The 25,346-nt window shown below is 40.3% G+C and overlaps 1 gene segment (V, D, J or C); it reads right to left on the bottom strand.

Annotated features, from left to right (window-relative positions):
- Positions 1-17,047: 17,047 nt before the first annotated feature.
- On the bottom strand, positions 17,048-24,981 carry LOC131096909 (M1-specific T cell receptor beta chain-like). The segment is given in 5 exon segments: positions 17,048-17,367; positions 18,937-19,043; positions 20,167-20,184; positions 20,567-20,902; positions 24,909-24,981. Coding segments are annotated over 5 exon segments (561 nt in total).
- Positions 24,982-25,346: the final 365 nt, after the last annotated feature.

Raw genomic sequence — 25,346 nt, 5'->3', positions numbered from 1 at the left:
AAAGCTGTATTTAAACTCAAATGTCAGCACACATCCCTTGTCTAAGCTATGTTGAGAGGTGTTGGTAAAATGAGTGAAATGCACCACTGGTCTGCAGGTCCTGCCTTGCATTTGCCATTGGAAAAAAGCTCCAGAGATCTTTTATGGACCATATTTACAAATTGCCTGTTCTCATGTTGGCAGTCTTCTGCTCGTTTAAAGGCTTTCTCTCCTACTTAGTGACCCTGGATTGATGCATAAATGCTTGGGACCATTTTAAGGGCAGAGTGTCATTCAGGAAAGGCCAGCTTAAGGTTTTTGCCACTGACACAAGTGGCTATGTTACATTGCCAAAATACAGACATTTTTCTCAGATCCCATTAGCATTACTGAGACAATAAATCAGTCCATGTACAGGCAAGAGCAGGGAAATGTCATGCCAAAGAAAACTGTAGGTTTTATGGAAAGTGTCATTGAACTACTTCTGCAAGGTCTATCAATTAGAGTCAGGCTTGTGAGGACCCATGTGTAGTTACATCTCATCTGTACTGCAGCTCGCTTGCTGCATTAAAAAAAAGTTAAGTTTTGACAAAGTACAGCCAAGTGAACAATAAAAAGTTGCAGGGGAAAAAGAAATTTTACAAAATGGGGATCTTGCTTGCTGTGCTTTCCAGCAAGATTGGACAGGTCATCCAAATAAATAAATGAATAAATAAATAAATAAATTGTGGGCACGCAAAATGTGTGGTACAGTTGTTGTTTCGTTACAGCTGATTATGTGTTTGCTCAGAGAGGACATAGCAAATAGCTTGTCTGGGCACAAAATGCAGGTGAGGAAGAGGACACCTCTCCTAAAGCAGGTAATGAAGGCTGCTTGCAGTGAGGCGCCTTCCGGTTTCACATTCGACAAGATGAACAAGGATGTGGTTGAAAGTTTTCTGTCTGTAACTGCAAGTTTGCATCCTTGGCTAAGAACTCTCCGGCTCAGAGAAAAAAGTAGCTTCAAGAAAATGCTGTGACTTCAGATAAATACAAGACTGTATTTGAGGATCAGTTCCTAAACTGTGGCCTGTGAAGAAAGTAAAGCTGTTTTGTCCACAGTAATGTGGCTTTGCTTTTTTCTCCATAAATAAAACTAGCCTAATGTCTTGCTTCTACCTCAGTGTCCTAGGGACAGACCTTACTCCCAAATTACCTGTCTTTTGCTTTGTACAAGTCCATTTTTCTTTTTCATTAACATTTATCCTAAAACACAGCCTGTGTCAATCTGCCTTACAATGAGTCTGTGATAGTCTAATCAGGCAGTCTGGTATTTCTACCTACTGACTTTCTGTCATTCCCTTCATAATGAAGTGCTTTTAAATGAACTGCTGAAATTCTTCATTTTCCTGGACCGAGCTTCTGCCTGAGCAAGACTAAATCAGTAAATGTTTTGAGCTAATCATTTAAGAGGAGAGGAAGTTGCCACATGCAAAGAGGTTCATGCAGTTGGTTCAGGGTTCAGCATCCTACCCTCAAAGAAAATAAATTAATGTGAAGAATTGTAAAAAACAGAAATTAATGTGAATAAATGTAAAGAACAGAAATTAGTGTAAAAAAGTCATGTTTAAGGTGCATTTATCTCTTCTTTCAAGGATGGAACAAAACTCATAAAAGGAATACTCCAGGAAAATGGGACCAGTTTCATAACCAGTTTTTCAGTAATTCTTTGGTAAAATGATTCTGTGGAAGTGGAATATTGAGCAAAGCATCATAGGAAAAAGTGTTAACTTCAGATTTTTCAGGAAATTGAAAAAATAATTAAAGAGGGAGAACTGGGAATAAAGGGAGAGTCCACGGCATAACCAAATAACAAATCCAGACTAATGAATTAATGTAGACTGGGAAAAGGGAAGTTTTGTTGGGAAAAATAAAATCCAGGCAACAGATAGAACAACTGGCTTCCAAGTGCCTGATATCTCTTGCTGACATCGGTGCAGTTGCAGGACAGAAAAATGATGACATGGTTGCTTCTCTTTACATCTGCTGAATGTAGGGACACATTGTAAGCTCCTGACTGGAGCTGTCAGGACCAAGAGGTGTGTCTTCTCTTTCTCTCCTCCTTCTTTCAGGTGAGTGCTCTCAGACCTTTTGGTAGCCTCCCTATTTAGGTTTTCAGCTCCAGGGATGATCAGTCCAGTGTTTTGGAAAGCCGTAGTGAGTGGCACAGTTCCTCTGAAGCTCTCGCAGAGCCGGTGCTGTGTGCCGCTGGGACAGGGCGAGCATCCTGCCCAAACGTGTCTGTCACGGCTGCTCGGCAGAACAGGCAGCGGCCAGCGAGCACACGGAGTTCCATCAGCAGTGACACCACAGCTGTGTTACTGGTGCCTGGAGCCTCATGCGGAAAACACATTGTTATAAATGATCAACGAGAAAGCCACAGTCAGAGACAGCGTCAAGCCCGGGATCGGCCCTGGGTGAACCAAGATCCGACCCCTATAGCATCAGACCTCCCTCTGTTCACGAATGCCGTCTCCAGCAAGGCTGTTTTATAGAATTTTTTGTGCCTTAGGCAGAGATGCCTCGACTTCTTTTGTCACCCTGCATGTGTATGAGGTTTCTTTCACTGTGCACGGTTGGAAAATCGCTGTTTCTTGGGTGGTGGCGGGTGCTGGTCATGTCAGGAGAAATTGGGTATTCAGATGTATGTTCTTGATGACTTCTGTTATCTTGATTGATGACACTTATCCAGTGCTGATCGTCCTTGGGTGTTCCCGTGTGGTTCCAGAGGCATCCCATCTCCCCACTAGCCAGGTCTTTTTACTTGTTAACGAGGCATTCTTTCCTGCTGCCACAGGAGTGTCGCAATTTTGGTGTGGTAATCTGTCTCTGGGCTGTCCGTGGTTTTCACCCAAGCATGAATTACTTTACATTACATATTACACACATGAAAACACAGCTCTTGCACGGAGCTCTTTATGGGCTGAGCAGAGCTGGGCTGATTTCAGCTGGCACTTCCCACCCTCTCTCAAGGGAGGTGCCCCGGCTGCTTCCTGATAAATATGGACTGTTTACCTTTTGTTAATCCTGGAAGCTGAATGAAAAAGGAACTTTTCATTAGTAAAGTCTTTTCAGAAGTTTTGTTTCAGTTCACAAGTACAAATACTCCCAAGTTTCAAAGAAAATTCTGAGTCAATGAAAAGGCTTTTTACTGATTTATTTTCAATATCTCCGATAAGTTTTGTACGTCGTTTCATTGCTATTTTACATATAAAATAAAGATTCACTGGAAAATATAAAACTGCCTTCTCCTTGGGACTGTTCTTAAAATCTGCATTTTCAGGATGCATGGAATGTGGTTCATCTACTTCAGCCTAAGGAATGCTCATCAGTGAGAAATCCATGGAAAGGTGAGCCCTCAAGTGTGTTCATGCCCTAGGGGAAGTGGAAATAGGATCAGCTCACAATCAGTTTAATTATGTGTGGGAGGGACAATTTCTTTTGACTCACCCTGCACTGAGATTTTATTAATGAATAGGAACAGGTTGTTCTTAAATCTTGTTGAGGCATTGTGCCTGTTCCCTAAGATCCTGCTCAGGAGCTGGCTGGCACAGCTCGTGCTGAGGCCTGACGAATGCTGGGGGCAGACACTGGGTCAAAGAGAGAGCGCCAGCAGGCAGGACAGGTGCCCAGAAAGGGGCAAAGGGCCATTATGCAGCCACTGTCACCTGCAGGTCCCTGGCACCTGCAGCCATCCTCTCCGTCTGCCACTCTCTGCACAATCTGCTAATTTATGGAAATGATTTAGACCAAACCTTCAGGATGGAAGATATAAAACCATCAGCTTACTCAGAGTTCATTTAGAGCAGGCACAATAGAAGCTGGATTGCTGGGACTTCCGTGGTTGCCGGTGTTTCACAGGGGATGCCCAAAGCATGATGGAAGAGAAAGGATGAATATTCTCACCATTGGATAGATGACTAATTGATTTTTTTTCCTTGTAAAGGCATGAATTAACAATTATGGGTTCTAAGATTTGAAACCATATGATTTGAATGCTGAATAAATTAATTCCTGTGATAGACTAGTCTAGGTAAAAGGGGGTGGAGCCCCTGTTTGTCAGACTGGCTGCATTTCTTTATGAGCTTATGACATGAAATTTAGACCACAGATATTTTATCCTGTAAATTTGAATTATCCCAATGGACCATGGCCCGACATTTAATGTGACAGCACCTGACAACATTATGTCCTAATGTTGTTCTATCTGCAGTCTTTTCTAGAGATGCTTGACATTTTCCCACAGGTCAAGAAAAACTAAAGGGTAAATGAAACATACGAACTTGTTTTAGGGACAGAAAAATGTTGACAATTTTCAAGTAGAAAAAACAAGGCTATAAATAACATCTTCTTGGGCTGTGTTATGAGAGAAAAACTGATGTCTTTACAAAGAGTTTGATGGGTGAAGTGTGGGTGTTAACATCTTTGCAATGGGAGTTAATGTCTCTACTAAAGGCCGCAGGTTTGCTGCAGAGCCCTGGCACCTTGGCCCCTGAAGCAGACAAGGATGCACAAGCCTGAACTCCTGAGCTTTGGGGTAAACCAGCAGGTTCAAGGGGGCAGTGGGTGGTAGGCGGTTCGGGAAGGCTGCACCTTCCCAATGCCTCAGCAATGGGGAAAGGAAGAGGGAAATGTGTGGCCTGGAGTTTAGGATCAAGGGAGGCTGTGCCCTTGAAAACCCTGAGAGAGAAAAACCCTGCGGGTGTGCGCCCCAGCGGACTCCCCCCTGAATTCAAACAAAGCTGAAGGACTCCCCTGTCTCCTTTTTGGGCATAAACCTCTGGCGTTAGTGGATTTTCCTGAAAATTATACCAGTTTTTTAACATAAATAAACTTTGTTTTCTGCTTTCTTTTAGAGTATCCTAATACAAGTTTAGCTATAGTGAATAATATATATAGGAAAATATCCTTTAGCCCCATTGCTATTAGAAATTAGGCCTAGTTCTTCTTAAATCATCATATGTAACTGCAGAAATAAGAGATTAATTGATTTCTAGTCTTTTATATTCCCATTTGTCTGCGTATACTTATTTATTATCATATGTTTGATGCCAACTTTATTTCACAGTTTGAGAGAAAATTGTTTGACCACATTTTGCATGTACATCAACATAAGTTCATTCCTATAATCACATTGCTCCCCAAACTCTTTTCCAGCTTCACTAAACTGCTTCAAAAGCTTGTAAAGAAAATGTAATAAGGGTTTTTCTGTGGATTCAAGTATATTTGCTAAAGTCAATAGTGTAAAATGGAGAAACTCACATATATCTTAGTTATAGAAGTTTATCAATGCTTATTGAAAATCCTTTATCTTTCTCTATGAAAAAGTCTAGATACTTAAGTTTTCAAATGGAATAGTAAAGTTTATTTGTACTTTATTGTCCTGGTTTCAGCTGGGGTAGAATTAATTTCGTTCCTAGCTGTTGCAGTGCTGCATTTTGGATTTGGGAAGAGAATGCTGCTGCTAACACACTAATGTTTTGGTTTTTTGCTTTATCCCGAGTCAAAGACTTCTTTCTTTTTCCATGTCTCATGCTTTGCCCGTGAGGAAATACACAAAAGAAGCTGGGAGGGAGCATAGCTGGGACAGTGGACTCAAACTGAGCTGAGGGATATTCCACACCATGGAATGTGATGCCCAGTATTTAACCAGGGGGGAGTTAATGGCACCACAGCCTGTCTGGGGTTGGTCAGAGGGTGGTGAGCAATTGCGTTGCAATGGTGAGTGCATCACTCATTTGTTTCATTATTATTAATGCTCATTATTATTATATTTTACTTTATTTTCAATTATTAAACTGCTCTTATCTCAACGTACAAGTTTTACTTTGATTCTCCTCCCCATTGCACCAGGGGAGGTGTGGGGGGAAAAGGAGGGGGAGAGTGGCCATGTGCTGTTTCATCTCCAGCTGTGCTTAAACCCATGACAGTTCTTTTTTGCCAAAGTGGGGCATGGAGGTTGAGATAAGGACAAATCCAAGCAGAGGCTGTTGTGAATTTTTTTCTTTTTTTTCTTGGTACTTTGATTACCAACACAACATCAAATGTCACCACAAATAAAGGTGCTTAGGGACTTAACTGTTATTTATTGTTCCCATCTTATTTCCCAGAGAAGAAGTGTGTTCAAGCAAGTATAACTTAACTGCATGAATTATTTTCTCAGGATGTAATGAGTTGTGAAATATAACAGGGTTTGTGTACATTGTTGCACAGTGAAAGTGGCCTGATAGATCATGCTCCTGAAACTACAAAAAAAGTTATTAATGTCACTCAGATTCAGCCCCCCTTCCCCTCCATGCTTTACTGTTCACAGAATCAGCTTTTAGGTAATTTTAGCCAGTATGTAATAATATTTTTGGAATAATCTGAACAGTGAAAAAAAGGATAGTTGTGACAGATATAGAAATAGTAGTATTCTTTCTCAATCACATCCTGTTACCAAACATATAGTTATATCATGAATTATTGCTACCTTAAATACTGTAGGGTTATACCTCTGTGTTGTGGTATCATCAACCAGAAGGATTTCTTCCTTCTCCCATACAGTCCTGCTAGCATCATAAAACACAAGCTGTGTTTCTTGGTCCTGCAGTATGAGACTCTCACTTTATTCACTGCCTGGCTATATGTTATTTTGATGTTTGCGAAGTCAAATGTTTTGGTTTTATTTTTTTATCATATGGATAAGATTGGCAAAAAAGAAATTATTTTTATTTGGTGGTTATATGTGAGATTTTATACAGATGTGCCAGAAAGAAAAATCCGCAATTAAATACTTTCATCACCATGTGATAAAATACAGTTTCAGGCTGGTTTTAAGGTTTTGCTGACTTGTCTTCTTTCCTTGGTTTTTCAGTAAACTGTTGAATAGTTAATGAGCAATATCTTCTACTCAAGAATGTGTGGCAGCCAGCATCCTTTAGGCTTTATTTGCAGCTGTGCTGTAAAGCATGCTTCTTTACTTACATGAGAATTTAGAGGTCTATAGCTTTTGCTTCCTCTGCAAAGTATTTTATTGACTACATTGACAGCAAATATACACAAAATCAATACCTTGAATGTTAGGCATTGCTTAGGTGAAGGACAAGCAGCTGTAAAGCTGTAATTGCTGCATCTCGGTGCACAGCATTGCAAGGAAACATCCTTTCCTTGGCTTCATATTCTCTTTATTTCAGCCTCCACCTATCTCTCTTCTGGCTGAGGTAATACACCTGTTGGTCTGCTGTCTGCTATTCCAGTTCTATCTTCCCTCTCACCAAAGTAGTTGCATTGTTAAGAGACAAGAGGACTTAGCTTTATGCCAAACTTTCTCTTTTACTATTTGACTCCTAATGCTGGCTGTTCTCCCACTGACTCTCCTTTCTAAAGCACTCACAAGCTGGTTTATTAGTGAGAAGCAAAAGATCAGTATGGCTGCAACATGCTTGATACCAGCAGCTAAAACAGGAGGCAGACTAATATGAGTTGTGATCAGCTGCCCAAGGAGCCATCAGTCCTGCAGGACAGGATATTCATGGCTGCTAAGTAGTGTGATATGAAAGACTAGACCTGGATGAACGTGAGAATGTGCTTTATCCTGGTGTTGATTGCCAAACAGAGGAAGGCTTTCAGTATCATTCCTTTCACTCTGTGTGATTGAAAGAACAGAAGGTAGAATTTGCACGATGAGGTTGTGTAGGCCAGATGAGTGGGTGGGGGAAGCCTGAGAGTTTCTTGTGTTCTTAAACACTTACAAGATGACCAAAAGTAGTTTAGTAATGGAAATTTTAAAAGGTTGCTTTGTTATCTGGAGACTAACAAAAGTACAGTCTGATCACAGCAGTGAGGTTTGGCAGGCCTTGATGCAAAAAGGCACAGGAACAGAAAACCTGTTTAGAAATGATAAGTTTTATTGAGGAGGAGGAAAAGCAAGAAGGTGGGAAGAGGGGAGAATGGAAATAATCTGTAAGAGTGTCGTATGCAAATTCTGGAGCAAATTAGGGATAAGCCTAAGACAAATGGCAGTGGAGGATAGAAAGTCTGCAATGGTATGTGATTCAACTGATCTGTAGCTTTACCTGTCTGGAGGAAGGAAAATTATCTGAGATGTTTAAGGAAAGAAAGGTACCTGGGTAGCCATTGCTTCTTTTTATCATGACATTCACTAAATACATGACAGAAAGGATCTGCTGTGCATAAGAAGACTTTCTCCTTTCTCTGGTTTTGTTTGTTTGTTTGTTTGTTTTGCTTGTTTTACTCCTTACGGCATTCCTTCTTTTTCAGGTGGATTCTCTGGTTCTCCACCAGGAGGAGCACAGAGACAATCTTGCGTTTACTGCTTCCAACAACCGGTTCAGGGAGTTGAGACAGCGTGTCTTAGTGCAGGCAGCCAAACAAGTGGAAGTTTAGCCTGAGTATAAAAACACCTTATCAGAAAAACAGAGATCCCAAAACACTGGGGTGCATTACAGTGCCAGGAGCCTTCAGTATGACCAAGCACGAGCAGATCCTGCAACAACAACAAAACAATTTCCTTTACTCTGACTGTGAGTAGCTGAACAGACAGTTTCTGTCAGTAGTCCAGTTTCTTTCCCTTCCAGCCTCACCAATGGATGTTCCTGAGATAAACAGTCCATTCCTTAATTCCATTGTATTTGCAGTAAGAATTTACAACTGGTTCAAATGAAAAAAACCAAAGAAGCCATCCTAAAAAAAGTGGATTGAAATTCTAGGAGGGCCAATAGCACCAAACCTCCATTGCCAGTGGCTTAACTGAATGACAGCAATCTTGTGCTGTGCTGAAACTTCCATGACCCTCACTGAGCAACACACAGGGTTCTGAAACAGAGACACTATCAAGAAGTTAGAGTTCTCCTGAAAGAAAACATGTAATTCAGCCCTGAATAATAGCAGAATTCAAATTTCTGACAATGAAGAGAGCTAAGAGATCCCTGATTTATGAGATAAATATTTTTATATCTCTGGACATTATGAAATTCACGCTGAAACCCACACTGAAATCCTTCTCTATGTAACTCATCCTCACCAAAAGTGCTGTGTGAAATTGAACTGACCACAGAAGATATTACAGAACATGCAAATTATTCTAAATACCATTATCATATCTTTTCCAAATAAAAAAATTGTCACAACACAAGTCTGAAACAGCTGGCTTACAGACAGGAGTGAGTATTCTCTTGTGAAATGTTCCTTATACTCATGACTGGAAGGTGACAAATGTAACTAATTTTTAAATAAATTTGACAAATTGAAGAAAAAAAAAGAGTGTGTTTTCTACTTTTTCTACATGCCATCTTGTCTTTTTTCCTGACAGAATAATAGTCAGGGCATTTGAACAAATATTTTTTTCCTACCCTAAAAAAAAAAAAAAAAAAAAAAAAAAAAAAAAAAAAAAAACCAACCAAAAAAAAAAAAACGGAAGCGCAGTGTTTAAAAGAATTTTTTAAATTATTTAATTATTTTAATTAACAATGTAATAACTTTTCCCACATCTTGTAATTTCAGTGTCACACAAAAATTAAAAAACATGGCTAAAAGGTTAATCGTGACATTTGTTGAGACTGAAGCCCATGTTAGATGTGTTTATTCCCATTAAGAAGAAAGTAAGCCTGTCACAGCACTGAGCTGATGATTAGGTGAATAGGTTTATCAGCCATATTATGCTCAGTAAGACATTTTGATGCCTTTATTTTTACAACTTTTACAACCCAACAAACTCACTGCCAGGATTAAATGATGAGGTCTCTCCCTCCAACTGCCCACACTTAACCACTTAGACTTAACCACTAGTGTGCAGCAGGATGTTGTGAGTCATATTTTCCTCTTGAAATTCTTTCACTTTGTACTAAGTGAATACATAATTAAATAATACTTAAATATTTATTGAATAAATACTTAGATATTTATTGATCAAACATAGAATCTGAAATCTAAGCTATAATTTGGTTTTTATACAGTAGCAAAAACTTAGTAATTAATCCCTTTGTGATACCTTACAGCACAGTGCACTAGAGAGCTGGTTTGTCAGGATTCAGATCTTGTCTCAAAACAGCAACATGGGATTTGAATCTAGATATTGTTCTGAAAGGTTTTACCTGTAACATTGCTGTAGACCTCCTCTGGCTGCTGTACCATGTAAAACCCAGAGGAAAACTGTGTTCTGAGTGAAAAGAGGTTTCTCTTCCCACCCCATTTACCTGGATCTTAGGACAGTTTTTACAGCATATCCAGTTAGGAACTTCATCAGCTACTACAGACACTAGTTCCCCTCCTCATCTGCATTATGTTTTTGAAATCCCATTCTCAATATCACCTCTGATATTTTTCTTGTCCAGATAAAGAACCTGTGTACTTCTGAGTCAAAATTTTCAACACAGCATTTCACAGTCTCCAGTTTAACAATAGACAGATATATATATCTGGTGCATTAGTTCCAGTCCCTTTCCCATGAATATCTGCAAATGCAAAAATAAAGATCTGTCAAAAATAATCCTCTAAGGATCACTGTAAACACCCCCTCACTCCACCAGATGGTGTCCTTTCACTTAAATAAGAAAGAATATTTTCAGTAGCACAGATCTTGTCTTGCTTGATATGAGCCCTGGCCTCTGGGGCTATAATATATACACTTCAAAGCTATAAATGGCAAATTATGAGTAGTGTGATGGCTCCCATTGTGCTTCCAAAATACCATGGTGGGGCAGCAATCAATCTTCTTAATACAGGTTAAAAGTTTGTGTCAGAATCAGCAGTATCATTTTGGATCCTGCAAGATATATATTTTAATATAATTAGTACAGGTACTGCTGGCCAAGAAATTGTTAGATATTTACTTCAGGAATAATCCAGTTTTCCTTTTTTTTTGCTTTGTGCTAAGGCTGCAACAGGGTCCCATATAAAGCTCTTCTCAAAATAATATCATGCATGCTTGTTATAACAGGTGGAGAAAGAAGAAAAAAAAATTAAGGTCTAAGCATAGATAGTGTATTTTTCCTGAAAGAAAAGATCCATCAGTTACCAGTACAAAATGAAACCACATTATTTGGTTGTACTAAACATTTTCTGGTTTATTCTGGAAACAAAATATCAAAAGGTAAAAAAACCACGCAAGGATAAATAAAACCACAGCTGTCATTGGTAGAGTATGAAAAGCTTCCAGATGAGTCAGTTTGAAATTTTCTGTGTGTTTTCAACACATGCACTTCAAATAAATAAAGTGTTTGCGTGAAATCTTGCAGGAAGGAGCTTGTTTTTCAGCGTGGATGTAGCTGTTACAGAGATATCCGCTATTGGTTTAGGGGAAGCAGGTGAAACAGATCTATATAAGTCATATGGGGTAGGGTCACTGACTCCCGAGGCAGAAGTGAGGATGTGGACAGCTCTGTGTGTGGCTATGTACTTCTTTGGAACAAGTAAGGAATCAGTAGAGCCATAATATCTGTTCTGATGCTGGGAGAATATGGCTTGTTTGTTTTATTGTGTTTTCATTTTGTTCTGTTTTACAGGAGCCGAAATCACCCAAACCCCAAGTCTTGTGGTGAGAGAAGATGAGAAAGTTACTCTGAAATGCAGTCAAAATGATAATCACAATTCTATGTACTGGTATCTGCAGCAGCCAGGGAAGGCGATGCAATTGATTTATTATTCCTATGGTACAACTCTAAAGGAAGAGGGTGACATTAAGGCTGGATTCCAAGCTAACCGGCCAAATCTTGCCGAATTCTATTTGGATATTTTGTCTGTGAAGTTGAACCACTCAGCCCTCTATTTCTGTGCCAGTAGTTTGGACACAACACTTCAAAGTCACTTGCTTTCTTTACATAAACCTCTCCCCTTTCAGCACCTTCCGTCCGAAGGGAGCCGCTCTCAGCACAGGAAAAGGAGTGTAGGGCAATCATCTACTCACAAACCAGATGTTACTGAGAAGGTGGAACAAGAGTAGGCAGAAATAAGACATAGGCAAAATAGGTATTTGAAGTGCAGGCTAATTGCTGAACTCCTCTTTCCCGATCAGCCATTTATCCTCCACCTTATCAGAACAATAAAGATGGTTAAGCAAATACAGATGTAAAATAAAGGAAATGTAAATTCTAGTTGATACAACCACAAGTTATTGTCCATTAAGACATTTTCGTACCTGACACAGAACAGTTGCCTGACATACACAAGTCTGAAATACTTTAGAGATAGTGACTTCTATGTGCACTCTCATTCCTTCCTGAACCACAATGTTTTTCACTGTGCTTGGAAAAGTTATCCTAATCACAAGAAAACTGTAGAATTACTATTTCCAATGGTGATGAAAAGGAGTCTGAACAAAAAATGATGAAGGAATAGAATCTATACAGAACTAATATACAACAGACCGGATTAAAATTACAAAAGAGGAGTCATTACTATGGCTTGCGAGTGCATGGACAAAATCCTGAAAAGCTGTATGTATATGGAGGGTATAAAGTGGGAAGGCAGGTAGTCAAGGTATTCCAACTTGGAATGAATTCACATTCAAGAAAACATAACATGTAGATTTTCATTTTTTCAGAAATTGTTCTGACTATGGAGCTTACTTCTGGCTGCATAGTGAATCCCATACCACTGTGTGTGTCCCATCTATCTCTTTATATCTGTGTCTCACAACTGAATAAGCAGCAATATTCAGTATTAATCTGGTTGATTTCTTCTCTCTGTGGCTGAGTTCTGAGGGTGTTTTTTATCCAAGGCAACTTTGTGATGTTTCTCAAGGCCTTATAGATCTTTCTGAGTGTGAGCAAGGTCCTGATAGGAACACTGCTTCACAGAGCATCCATATTTTGAAGACAAAAAAATAGAGAGGGATGAAAAAACAGGATGTGAATGTAAATTTATATACTGCATAACCTCTCCCTGACAGGATATTTCTGGTTTGCCACGAAGACTCTTTCATGCCACCCAAAACGACTTACCAGTGTTCTTCCATCACCACCATTCTCCCAGACAGTGTAATTGAGGCAGTGGGATTAGTCATAGCCTGAGATACTCATTGGTGTAAGCCTTTCATGGTGATAATGTAACAAATTGTCTTAAATTGTTCTAAAACAAAAAAAAAGCACTAAGCAAGGTTCTTGTGATGTATAAAAGGCACCTGCAAAATTTGCTAGTTTTGAAATAAAGAATAATAGTAATAATTATAATAATAATGTGTTTCCAGTTTTGGAAAGTTTTAAATAAAGGATGTAGAATGGGAAGATTCCATAATTAGACACAGCATGCACACTGTGATATTATTTTTATCCCGGTCTGAACTATGTTAGATTATATTTAAATGTTGTAGGGCAAAGGACTATTACCATGCATGCAGGATAACCATACTGATCTTCAAAGGAAATTTTCAACTTGTGATTATTGTGCAGAGTTTCTTCATTGGAATGGGAATTATTGGACTACAGGCACATCCCTGGAGAAAAGGCAAAAGAACTTTTATGTGAATCCTTTAAATATCAGCTGACTGGCTAGGAGAACCACCTTGCAGAACAGTAATTAAACATGAATAGGCAGCAAGCCCTTTCAGCAATGAGAGCTAGTTGCATTTTTGGTTGCATTAGCAAGGGTGCAGTTAACATATTGCAACACCCTTGAGACTACATCTGGAATACCAGCTCTCTAGTCTACACACATTCCTGCCATGTCCCAGCCCCACTGCAGCAGAGATATCAAAAACTGTAGAGTGCAGCAGAGGGTCAGTCACTAAGACGATCAAGAGACTGGGGCAGAAAATAAGAGAGGTTGAAGGAATTGATTTTGTTCATCATGGAGAGAAGAAGACTAAAAGATTAGTAATTGCATGACTCCAAATGCCTAACCAGAGTTGTAGTCTTAGAGGGCCACAGTTGAATCAAGTGTGAACAAGCTGCAGCAAGATAAACTCTGATTAGGCTTATTAAAAAGTACTTTCTGTTGATGATGCTTCCACACTGGAAAATGTTTCTTGGACAATTTGTCAAATCTCTGTCCTTGAAGATATTCAGAAATTACCTGGACAAAGCTCTGAGCAACATTGAGTTAGCCCTGTTTTGAACAGGAATTTGTATTGAGACACTTCCAGAAGTCCCTCCCCATCAATTTTGCTACAAGTGTATGATCTTTGTTATATTGATTTGCTGATTTGAGATGTGTAGAAAAAGCATTAGAGGTTTTTTATTTTGCAAAAGCAGGTCAGCAACTCCTCCAAAACCACAAATCTTTTTTTTTGTTTTTGTATGTTGCACAACAGAAAGAGCAGCTGCACATGCAGGACCCATCTGCCAACTTGAGCAACAAGAAGATTGTGTGATAACTGGAGGCAAAAAACCCAACAGCTTTCATGAGACCGTTTATGTGTCACTTTTTCTGCCCAGCTGTAAAATGGTGAACAGAAAGCCACATCCTGTGTATTGTCCTGAGAAGCTGGGGTGCTGTTGTGCTAAGAGAGGCTGATATGTTATCAAAATGGTTTTCTGAGTAAATGTCAAACCGCATCCTGTTTTGGTAAAATTTAACTGCTGTTCCCTTAAAGAGATATTTTCCAGCACATTTTGGCACATCACCTGCTCTCATTCTGAGGTACAATTTTCTTCTGAGGCCTTGAGAGACAATTTCCTCTGCTGTTGACTCTCTGTTAGACAGAAACTCCCTTTAGGACCTCTACTCTAAGCCTCCTACTTCTTGTGACTGATTAGTACATTCTGAGGTCTTCAGCTTTGAAAGCTTGACAAGTGCTCCTCTACCTTAGACTGCATAATTCATACATACAGTCCTGTGTGAGCATCCACAGAACTACCAATGGTTTTACTCGAGGTGTGAGAAAATAATGAGGTGCAAAGCGGATGAAAGAGCTGCAGAAAGTCTCTCCACATTTAGTAAGCCCTTGGGTTTATAGTTTATGGAGCACAGAAAAGGTCCCAACAAACATAATATTACAGAAACACAATCTGGTTCCCTTTGCTTCTCATCCACGACAGGTTCGATTCTTTTGGCTATCTCTCAATTGTACTCATTTGCCCTGTCTCTGAGTTATGTGTTTATTTATTTTCATCCTCGGTTTGATTTTCTTAGTATTTATTTTCTTACTCTTGCTAATTTTCTTTTTACTCCTTTCTTTAAACAGTCTACACAAGTTTATCATGCTACATCTATTGCCCAGTGCACCTGGCATTCTCTCCTACTTTTTGCCTAAAATTCTCCCTTTCATTATCACTAATTGGTTCTCTTGAAAATTGTAAGAGACACAGTGCAATTGTAGACAAGTGGACTTACATAAATATCACCCTGAAGACATCACTTTCTCCAAAGTGATCTCCTGTGTGGTTGAAGGACTGATAATAAATGGGTGCAGAGCAGAATTCTGCTTCTCTCCTTGGACCTAGGCATCAACCCCATCACAAATATCCTCTGTAGAAAACAATCTTGGAAAAGAGCTTGATGGACAAAAGCTTTCCTTTAAACATACTTCAATTCAATAGAAAGAAAAGAAAAAGGAGACATTATATGAGCCCAGATATGTACGTGTCTCTCTTTTAAAGTGCTCTCTCTGCACAATCACCTGTATAATAGCAGAAGTGTGTGGGAATGAGAATTTCAAGGCTTGTAGCAAGCTTGGAAAAGAACAGGATTGGATTGCTGACCTTGGTCTCCATTTCCAGAGAATGACAGATATGAATTCAGTGTGGGAACATTCTTCTTATTCCAGAGTCTAAAGGGAAGTCTCTGTCATTTGACAAATTCTTTTCTTACATAGAACCTCTTAGTTATGTCCCTGCTTCACACCATAGCTCATGTGCTCCAAAAATGCCTATGCCCAAGTTTGTCCTGTGTTCACTTTAAGCAAGTTCTACCATGACCATTCTGAAAGTCTGTCTGTGTGAGGACAAGATTGATCTGGGGATTCTTCTGACAACCCTGATAAATGCAGCCATTTTCACCAAATGTCCTAATAAATTATATTCATCCTAATGTGTTTCTGACTGAGATGGAATTATTTTTTGTTGATACTCCATTCTGCTGTGCTCCAATCTAATCTAACTTCATAGGGCATGAACAACGGGGTTTCTTGGGAAAAGAACCCATCATCATAATCAAAAGATGTCTCTGTTTGCTTATTTTTGTTGTATCCCCTGAAATGTGCCCCTTTGTACAACCTTCTCACGATTCCCACTTGCTGAGAACTGTTCCTTTCCTTTCTTCTCCAAAGGGGACACCTTTCCCTAGACCAGGTAGTTCACATCTTGTGAATGTAAGAACCCATGAAGCATTTTTGTGAAAAGTTTTTTTCAGGAAACAGCTCTCTGTTTTGTTTCAAGCAGCCATGAGACTACTTAGGTTATTTCTGTTCTCCATATAAACAGAACACCAAATAAATCCCTTGGTTCAGTAGGATATTTTCTCCTCTTCTGAAGTGTTTTGAGGAGATTAGAGGAGTGTCAAACACAGAGCAGGAAAAACAACTGCATTTTACAGCATTATACCCATCTGCCCTCGGGCACTAAGATGCAGCTTTTTTCTTTAATGACATGAAAAGAGTTATGACAGATTCCTCTCAAGTCTGTCATCAGATCCTTTTGAAACAAACACATTAAGTGTCAGGTGAATTTTCATCTCTTCACCAAATTTTTCTTCACTGCCACAGTGAGTCTGGTGTCTTCACCAAGCTAATCTCACAAAAGAACTAAGAGAGAGAAAAAGCAGCTCCCATGCCTCTCCCAAGAGAATGTCACTTCTCATCTGGCTGGAGTGCTGTTTTCTTCTCTACCACCTTTGAATTATGCAGCTCTTCTGGCTCCAAAGCAGCCCCTGGCGAGGGCAAGACTCCAAAGCCCACAGCCCTGCTCCACTTGTTGGTACACAGTGTGAGTAGTGGATGAGTCTCTGCTGTTCCCCTAACAGATAAGTTATTTCTACAGGGATTGTCAGTGAATGATCTTTAATGAGAGTTGCTTATGGCACTATTCATCATTGAAAGTTGTGTGGTAGGACACTATTACTACAGAAGACCAAATTTAAAAGCAACGACTCAGGCTTTTCAAGGGAAAAGAAGCAAAACCTTTATTCCTAAATCAAGGAGATGAGTTCCCAGCCTCTGAGCCTTAAGAAGGTGCTACTTTTAAAGATATGTTACAAGAAAATATGATACATTATGATATGGAAGCACAGGGAAAGCTCAGCAGTGATTACAAAATAGTGAAGAACAGGATGGCAACAGACAATTACAAAAAAATTATATTCAGAAGTTCGTAGAAGCTTAGATATTTTGCTATGGAAAGGTAGCAAACTTGTCATGTTCCTGCTGATGTGATGACAAGGGCTCTTCATTTATTCTCTAGATAACTTGACACCGGTCTAATTGAAAACAAAATGGGATAAAATTAGAAGAACTGTAAAACAGCAGAGAAGACAACAACATACACCAACCAACGGAAACAAATAGAGAAATTGGCTGCATGACCTTGCCCAAAGAGTTACCATCCATGGCTGAGTGTTCAAGTGGCAGTCAGTCACAAACCGTTTCCCTCAGAGGTCTGTACTGGGGCCAAAAGCATTTTTTCCACTTTCATCAATGTCTCATTGACACAGGGAGCAAGGGCACCCTCAGCAAGTTCACAGCTGACACGGAGCTGTGTGGCCCTTGGTGTGTTTGAGGGAAGGGATGCCAACCACAGGGACCTGGGCAGACTCAGAGAGCGGGCCCATGTGAGCCCCCACCAATCCCACCTGCAGTTCTGTGTCCAGCTCTGGAGGCCCCAGCACAGGAAACTCATGGCCATGACAGAGCAGGTCCCAAGGAGGCCCACAAAAGCCAGTCACAGGGGCTCAGGGTATGGAGACAGGCTGAGAGAACAACCCCTCTTGAGACGGGAGCAGAAAAGCCTCTGGACAGGCCAGCCTGGGGCCTTCCCAGATACAGCAGTGGGGGGCTTTTATGAAAAACAGAGATGTTTTGCCAAGGCCTGCAGTGATGGGATGAAGAGCCCTGGATTTAAACTGATACAGGGTAGCTTCAGATTAAAGGAAGACATTTGTTCTGCGGAGGGTGCTGAGACAGTGGAACAGGTTTCCCAGAGAAGCAGTGGACGTCCCACCCCTGGAAGTGTTTGAGGCCTGGTTGCATGGGGCTTTGAGCCACCTGGTCCAATGAAGGATATCCCTGCCCTTTTCAGAGTGGGAAGGGAAGTAGATAATCTCTAAATGTTCTTTCTAGCACAAATCATTCTGTGATTCTAGGATTATGATCCAGAAATGGACAAATCTACCCCCTCCAGTATATCCTTGCAAAAGGACCAAAAAAAGGATAACTGAGATGATTGGCCTCCTTGCCCTCAACTCTACCAGGTCACGTTTCAAATACATCTCCCTCTTCTGCTTTTAAAGGGTCAAGTGCAGAGACTTCTGCTGCTCTCACTGCATGGATGCTTCTGCTGTAGGAAAAACTTACTAATAAAAAACATTTCCTGGTAGATGGTTTAATTTATCCCATTTCTTCAGACTGATCCCACTATTCATTATAAATATTTGTAAATATTTGACCACATTTTATGCCCTGCATCACTTCAAAAAACTGCCTGCTATTTTCTCTGGAGCTTTAAGCTGTACAATGGTTACACAACTGCATGATATATCTGATTTTTCCCTCATTTACTTTTTGGGCAACTTGTCCTTAATTCTCATCTTTTTCATGAATTTAAAGAGGATTGTGAGAAGGAATTCCTCTGCTAGACAGCATTGATTTTATTTGAGTTCTGGAAAAACAGAAAGAGAAATCCCATCATTTGTGATTTTTCAGGCTGAACTGCACAAAGCCTGGCAGAGCACCTGCAGAACAGCCACACCTCTGAGAACAGGTTTAGTCTGCATCCACTGATCCTTGACTAGTGAGTAAAAGCCCAGCCTTCCTGGGCCACTCTGACTTACCTTGGCCGTCCACACCAGACCACTCACCAAAACTGCATAGACCAAGGCTTTGCCACAGAGGATGAGGTAAGTGAGCTTCAGGGAATTTCCATACCGCAAGTACGACTCTGCAAGTCAAACACCATTTCTATTTGTGTATTCCATTTTCATCATCATCATTACAAGATGCTGGCTGTAATGGAGCTTTCATCAAATGAGAACCCTTGAAATCTTTAGCTAAGCAACAGAAAGGAACTAGAGGCAAATGAGTGGCTCTGTTGGCACCAGAGAACCTGGGAAGGGACAGAACACAGTGACTCAAAGAGCCAAAAGAGAAAGCAAGTCTAGGAAAGACAGAGATTGGCTTTATTCTGGGAAAGTACTGAGTTCCATACCTACTGATGAACTGGGCTGCTCATCTGACATCCCAGTCTGGAACGCAAAGGAGGCTGAATCAAAAGATACCAACGTTTTATTTTGTCTCATTATTGTCAGTGTCATTATGAGTGCTGCTGATGTATCAGGAAAGTTTCACAAAGCCCAGAATAACATGCCTTCTAGAGGTTTTATTCTTGAAGATTTTTCACTCTTAAGGGGCTACCATAGAATTGAGATACAAGATCAGTCTTGGTTCATCCTTAAGATTCCTGAAGCATTCAGGAAGTTCTTGAAAAACAGGAGTGTGCAAATTTGTACATAAAGTGTAAAGAAATGTAGTTTGTAGTATGGATATCCTCCACACATGACAGACATGAGGAGCAGAATGTGACTCGTCATGGGAATTGTTCTGAGTTTGATACTGAGAAATAGTCAGAATATTACATCCTGAATCTTGATGTCAGAATCACTTGGGTAAGTATGGATCATTTCTTTCCTGGCTGAGCATGAATATTCAATGGAAGCCAGTTTCAAGGACTGAAGGTGATGACAAAGAGTAAATTACAATCTATAGGAAGGCACCATGACTCCATCAATTTTCAAAATCGAATCATAGGGGGGAGCGAAACCCCAAAGCTGAGTTACATACAATATGTATAAACAGCCCTCCAAAAAACTCTTGTTCCTTTTCTTTTGTTTTTGTTTTTTTTAATATCACATGCAAATCACTTACAGGAGAAAGTAGAAGCTATTCATACAGCAGATATCTCCCACATGTTGTACATAATGTCAGTAAAACTGGCATTAAAATACACACTGATAATAGCCTGAGAGAAGAGGCAAAATTCCCTTTACGTGAGAAGCCACACGTACCTTCGGTGAGTGCACAACCTGAAAGACAAAAAGGAGCTGAAAGTCACGTTTCTCTTCAGAGCAAACAGAATACAGATTTTAGAAGTTTCAGTTTATCAAACAGTGCCTCATTCTTCCTACTGAAAGTAGGTGTTTTATGATACTGTTCAATTTATTCTACTACAGAGATTTCTCAGTGGAAAGCCTGAAGAAACTCTAGATGTAGAATGGTAACCCAGGGACAAAGGCCCAGGAATGGGAAGAGACATATGCTAATACCCAGATCTTTAGGTCTGTAATTGTGCCAGAAGAACACCTTGTATGGAAGCTACCTATAGATGTGGCTCATATCACAACACTTGCTCTTTTGATTTGTGATTTCTATCTGATACAGCATGGTAAGAGATGTTTCTTTACTCACCAGCATCACCATGGATAAATTTGTTTATTGATGCTGTTGTTCCATTCTGAAAAAAATTGGCAACACACTCAAAGCGATTCAGAGGGTTGAACCACTCCCAGGCTGGCATTCTCAGTCGGCTGGTCAGCGAGTAGGTGCTCCCATTCTGTGTGGAGTACTCATCTGTCCCCACCCCTTCGGTCCTTTTCACACCATTCACCCTCCAGACCAGAGTCAGGTGGTCAGGGTAGAAACCAGAGGCCAGGCACACCAGCGTGGCCTTGCTCTTCTGCTGGATCTCCTGCTTTGATGGGGAAAAGATGGCCACGGCTGGAGGTATGATTTCCGCATTCTTGCCTGAAACACAAAGCAACATGGTCCAGAGCCTCCATCCCTCTGTTCAATCAGAACCCCCTGGAAATGGTCCTGAGTTTGTGCCGTGTTACTCCTGAAATACCTGGCCTTTTAACTGCTGTCTATTGGACAATTCATGTCTACTGGATATGACACACCAGGACAGTGGAAGGATTTCTTTTCGCTCATCACACACAGTTTTCAAGGGTCTGACCACAGAAATGCACAAGCACATGAAATTCTTTTATGGCCTCTTGCCAGAAGCATACAAATATGCAAAGAAACTGAGCAAACAGATGGGCAGAAAAGTCCCCACTTTTGCTGTATGTAAGGCCTGTATTTGTAATATTGTATTTAAAGTTAAGGGAGTCTCTTTTAAGACACAAACATCTTTAGCAAACTGGGTTGCATTCCTGGAGAGGGAGTTAAGACATGATGGTCGTTGCAGTGTTCAGAATTGTACTGGCATGGGATACCCTACTTGGCCCCTGTCTATGAGATGAGCTGCAAGGAAGGAAGGAATCAAGGAAGGAGTTGATCTTTCTCACTGTCTGAAGTGAAAAACAATTGAGGCAGGTAACATGAATCTGCCAGGGATGGGTTTTGCCTTGGGTTTTAACCAATCCATTTTTAAGAACCTTAAACATGATTTTATGTCATTTAATTTTTAGGTTATTGTAGGTATGAGAAGCTCTGATCCTAGGCTACACACCTTACGAGAATATTGCAAGATTCCCTAGACTTGCAAATCAAATGTGTTTCCCTGTCCTAAAGTGTTTAATACCTACTTGTATGATAACTGAGAACAGAGTTCAGTCAGAAGGATGTTCAAGGCAGACATGAGCAGTTACTCAGAAGCCATGCAGTGACCCTAAAAGACAGGAGGGGTTTCCATATACTAAATCAAAATGCCTTTTTGACCCATCCTGCATGAGAAACCCATGAGGTCTGTGAGTGCTGCAGGAAAAAGGAATGTAGGCAAAACAATGGAGCCAAAGAGAAAATTATTACTCTGGGTTGGTTTTTTTGTATGAAGGCACAATGAATTGTGGACATTCTTCCTGAGCACTCTGTCCTTTGCAGAGGGAGAGGGGGAGCAGAATGAGCAGAAATTAATATCTTGCAGAGATCTTGTCCCCTAAGCCCTGGTGTTTGCATTCAAATGATGCCTTAATTGTGACCAGCAGAGCTTGCACTGCAAAGATTCCCAGGCTGCTTCTGTATGAGCTTTTACAGACTTTAGATGACCTGGATATTAAATAGAGGTAACTCCCTAGAGGGTTTAGCACTGCTCTGCTTTCCTTTTCATGGGTATGAAGAGAGCTTGATCGCTCCTACTTCTCCCTGCCAACACTTGGTGTTATGACTTTTTTTCCTATCCTAGAAGTATCTCTGACAAATTCTTTGGCTCATAGCCCTAAAGGCTAATGAGTGAAGTGATGGAAACAGATAGGATGGAAAAAGAAAAAGGAGAAATTTAATAGGCTAAAGAAAGAAAGGAACCACTAAAAATTGAAGGTAGGTGGAAAGAGACAGAAAGAAACAAAGAAAGATAAAAGTACTGAAACTACTGGAAAGACAAAGAAAATGAGAAAGTTAGCATGCTTGAAATGGAATAAAGGCATTAGAGCAAGAACTAGAAAAAAAAGTCTGATCAGCAGCCCCTTGTGTTCTGGTCTTCTTTCTGCTCATAGGAGACACTGACCGAACATTTGATAACTTCCATGCATAAAACTCATTCCCTGTCACACAGATTTCACCCACCCCAGACAAAAAGTATCACGGTTCTTCCATTCCCATCACCGCAAGGTCAATTTTATAATTTCTTCTTATCTTTCACTCCTTCTCTCATTTTAAAATCATCTGTGTAAATGCTACATACCATGAACACAAGGGCAATTTTCAAGTGTCCTCCACACTGAGCACTTGGGTTAACAACAGCTCCTTACCTATGACTCTGAGCACAGTGCCGACTCCAAAGTGAAGCTGCTGGTTTGCACAGCTGTACAAAGTCAGGCTGTAACCCCCAGTGTCATTATGCTCTTCCTGCCAGACACATAGCTCCTTAAAATGGTACTGTTTAAAGGAGCAGGCACCAGGGAGGATTTCTACAGTTTGCTATCACATGGGGAAGCAGCAGATGGAAAAATTACTTTGCCCTGTGATTCCAACATGCCCCAATATAGGTGATGTTAAATCCTTTCTGGAATGGGAGAAAATAGAGAAAGAAAATGGGGAAAAAGAAAAAGAATAGAGGAAAAAATATATGCTGAGAGAAAATAATACTGTCCTTGCTGAGTTGTAGAAGTTGTGAGAAGGATTGTTTGCAGAACCCAGCATCCCAGAGCAACTATAGACAGCCTGCAAACCATCTGTGGAGAGGCAAGTAAAGTGCCAGCAAGATTACTCCTTCCCTCCATGGTTCAGCCCACAAGAGAATCCAGATTCTACCTCCAAAATACTGCTTTGGATCATTACACAGATAAACTGAAAAAACCTGAGGACCTGCAGGAACATTTTTCATTCCTAACCTCTATAATATTTCCTTGAAAGATGGGTGAAAATTAAATTATTTATTCCCTTCTCCCTGCATGAAGTTCCCAGAAATGAAAGACAAAGGCTGCAGACACAAGGACCTCAGCATTGGTGCCTGTAAATCCTATGTTTCCATAATGGCACATCTCATTTTAATAAGCAACCAATAAAGCATTAATCTTGTTCTCATGGCTGCACGAAAAATTATCATTAGTAAGCTTTTAATTAAGAATGTTCTTGTCCCCTAAAGCAGTATCACATAGATCACAGAGATCGGACTTACCTATGACCGTAAGTTTTGTCCCACTGCCAAAGAACAGTCTGTTATTATTCACACCATTTTGCAGCTGCAGAAAAACCTCTCCTCTACTCTCAGATCTCTAAGCCAAGCCTGTGGACTAACCCTCCCCTCATGTGGTACCAGCAAAAGAAGAAATAGGGAGTACATTTATCTCAGATCTCCTAGAAAACAGGTCCGTAAGGAAAACCACCAAATCTGTGTCTAAACAGCTGATATCAAGATCAGAAATACCCTGTCCAGAGCCCTTCTGCTTCAGGCTCAATCAGTTGTTGGAGGTTCCACCATTTCTTTGGATGATATTTCTCTATTTATCTAGGTGTCATATAAAAATATTAGAAAATATTTCCCAGATGTCAACATTCCCTAAGATCTCTTCCTCTTTGAAATGAACCATATGTTAGTTTTCTGTGGTTTTCAGTGGCTGTTTAACATCTATTCTGAAATAGCAAGATCATTGTCCTCTGTGATCTTTGTATCCCCATCCGGGCAAGCCTGTATAGTGGAAAGAAACTGGCTGTGCTGTGGAGAACTATTTTCTATAACAATAAGGACTTTACAAGCTGCAGAGAGATTTTAGTATTGCTTATTATATAGTACGGTATATACTAGTGCCTTCTTTTTTATAAATTAAAAATGCTAGCACACTTGTTTTCCATGGTTATCTAAGACAACACATTCTTTAATTCACCCTGGGAAGATCCAAGGTAATTGAGGCTTGTATCGTCTTGACTTTGTTTCCTAGACCCCTTCAAAGTGTAACTGTAAGTCAGTTCTTTCCAGACAGATGGACAGCTTTTCACTCACTTGTCCTTAATTATCTCTAGCCCCAGCAGAACCAGCATTATAGAGAGTAGCCGTACTTTTGGTGGAAAATTTTTGTATGTGTTGATTCATTAGGACAACGTTTTTTGTGTCATGCATACATTATTTCTCTCATTCCTTATCCTCATTCTTTTTAGGGACAGTTTTTTCTTTACTGAAAACACATTCATTCCATTCTCCAAAATGAAAAGGAGTCCCTACCTAGAGGACCCAACTTATACTATTCCCTGAAATAGACAGGGTTACTAACACACAGCAGTTTAATAACGTTAGGGAGGTTAATGATGATGTTCTCTAAAGAGAAGACATGGCATTTGACGTGATTTAAAAGAGGAAACAAAAAGTTCTTACCTATTACTGTAAGTTTTGTGCCGCTGCCAAAACGCATATCAGCACTGCTCACAGTGACAAAGTGATGTATCATAAGCTAAGAGAAGGGATGCACTGCACCTGCCTTTCTATAAGCACAAGCTTTGGAAACTGTTACTGTTCTTGGAATCCCAAACATCACCCATTCTTTATTTGAGCTGGTTCACCTTTGGCAGGGAACTAAAACAAATCCCTTTGTTTCCCCTTCCATGGCAGGCCAGCTGTCTTGGATAGTCTTTCAGGATCCCCTTCAGTTTTCTGATAGGTTAAAATAATCCACACAAGGAGGGCCCAGAAGAATCTGTTGACTGGTCCCACACAAAACCTTCATAGCCATTAGGAAGAACTGCAGTGAGACAGTGGGGATGGGGATTACAGGCAACTTTTGCTCTCATAGGCATGAGGCAGTCAGCAGATCTT

This window comes from Melospiza georgiana, chromosome 2 (assembly GCF_028018845.1).
Source record: "Melospiza georgiana isolate bMelGeo1 chromosome 2, bMelGeo1.pri, whole genome shotgun sequence".
NCBI classification, from domain to species: domain Eukaryota; kingdom Metazoa; phylum Chordata; class Aves; order Passeriformes; family Passerellidae; genus Melospiza; species Melospiza georgiana.
This window is presented reverse-complemented; position numbering and strand designations above follow the sequence as displayed.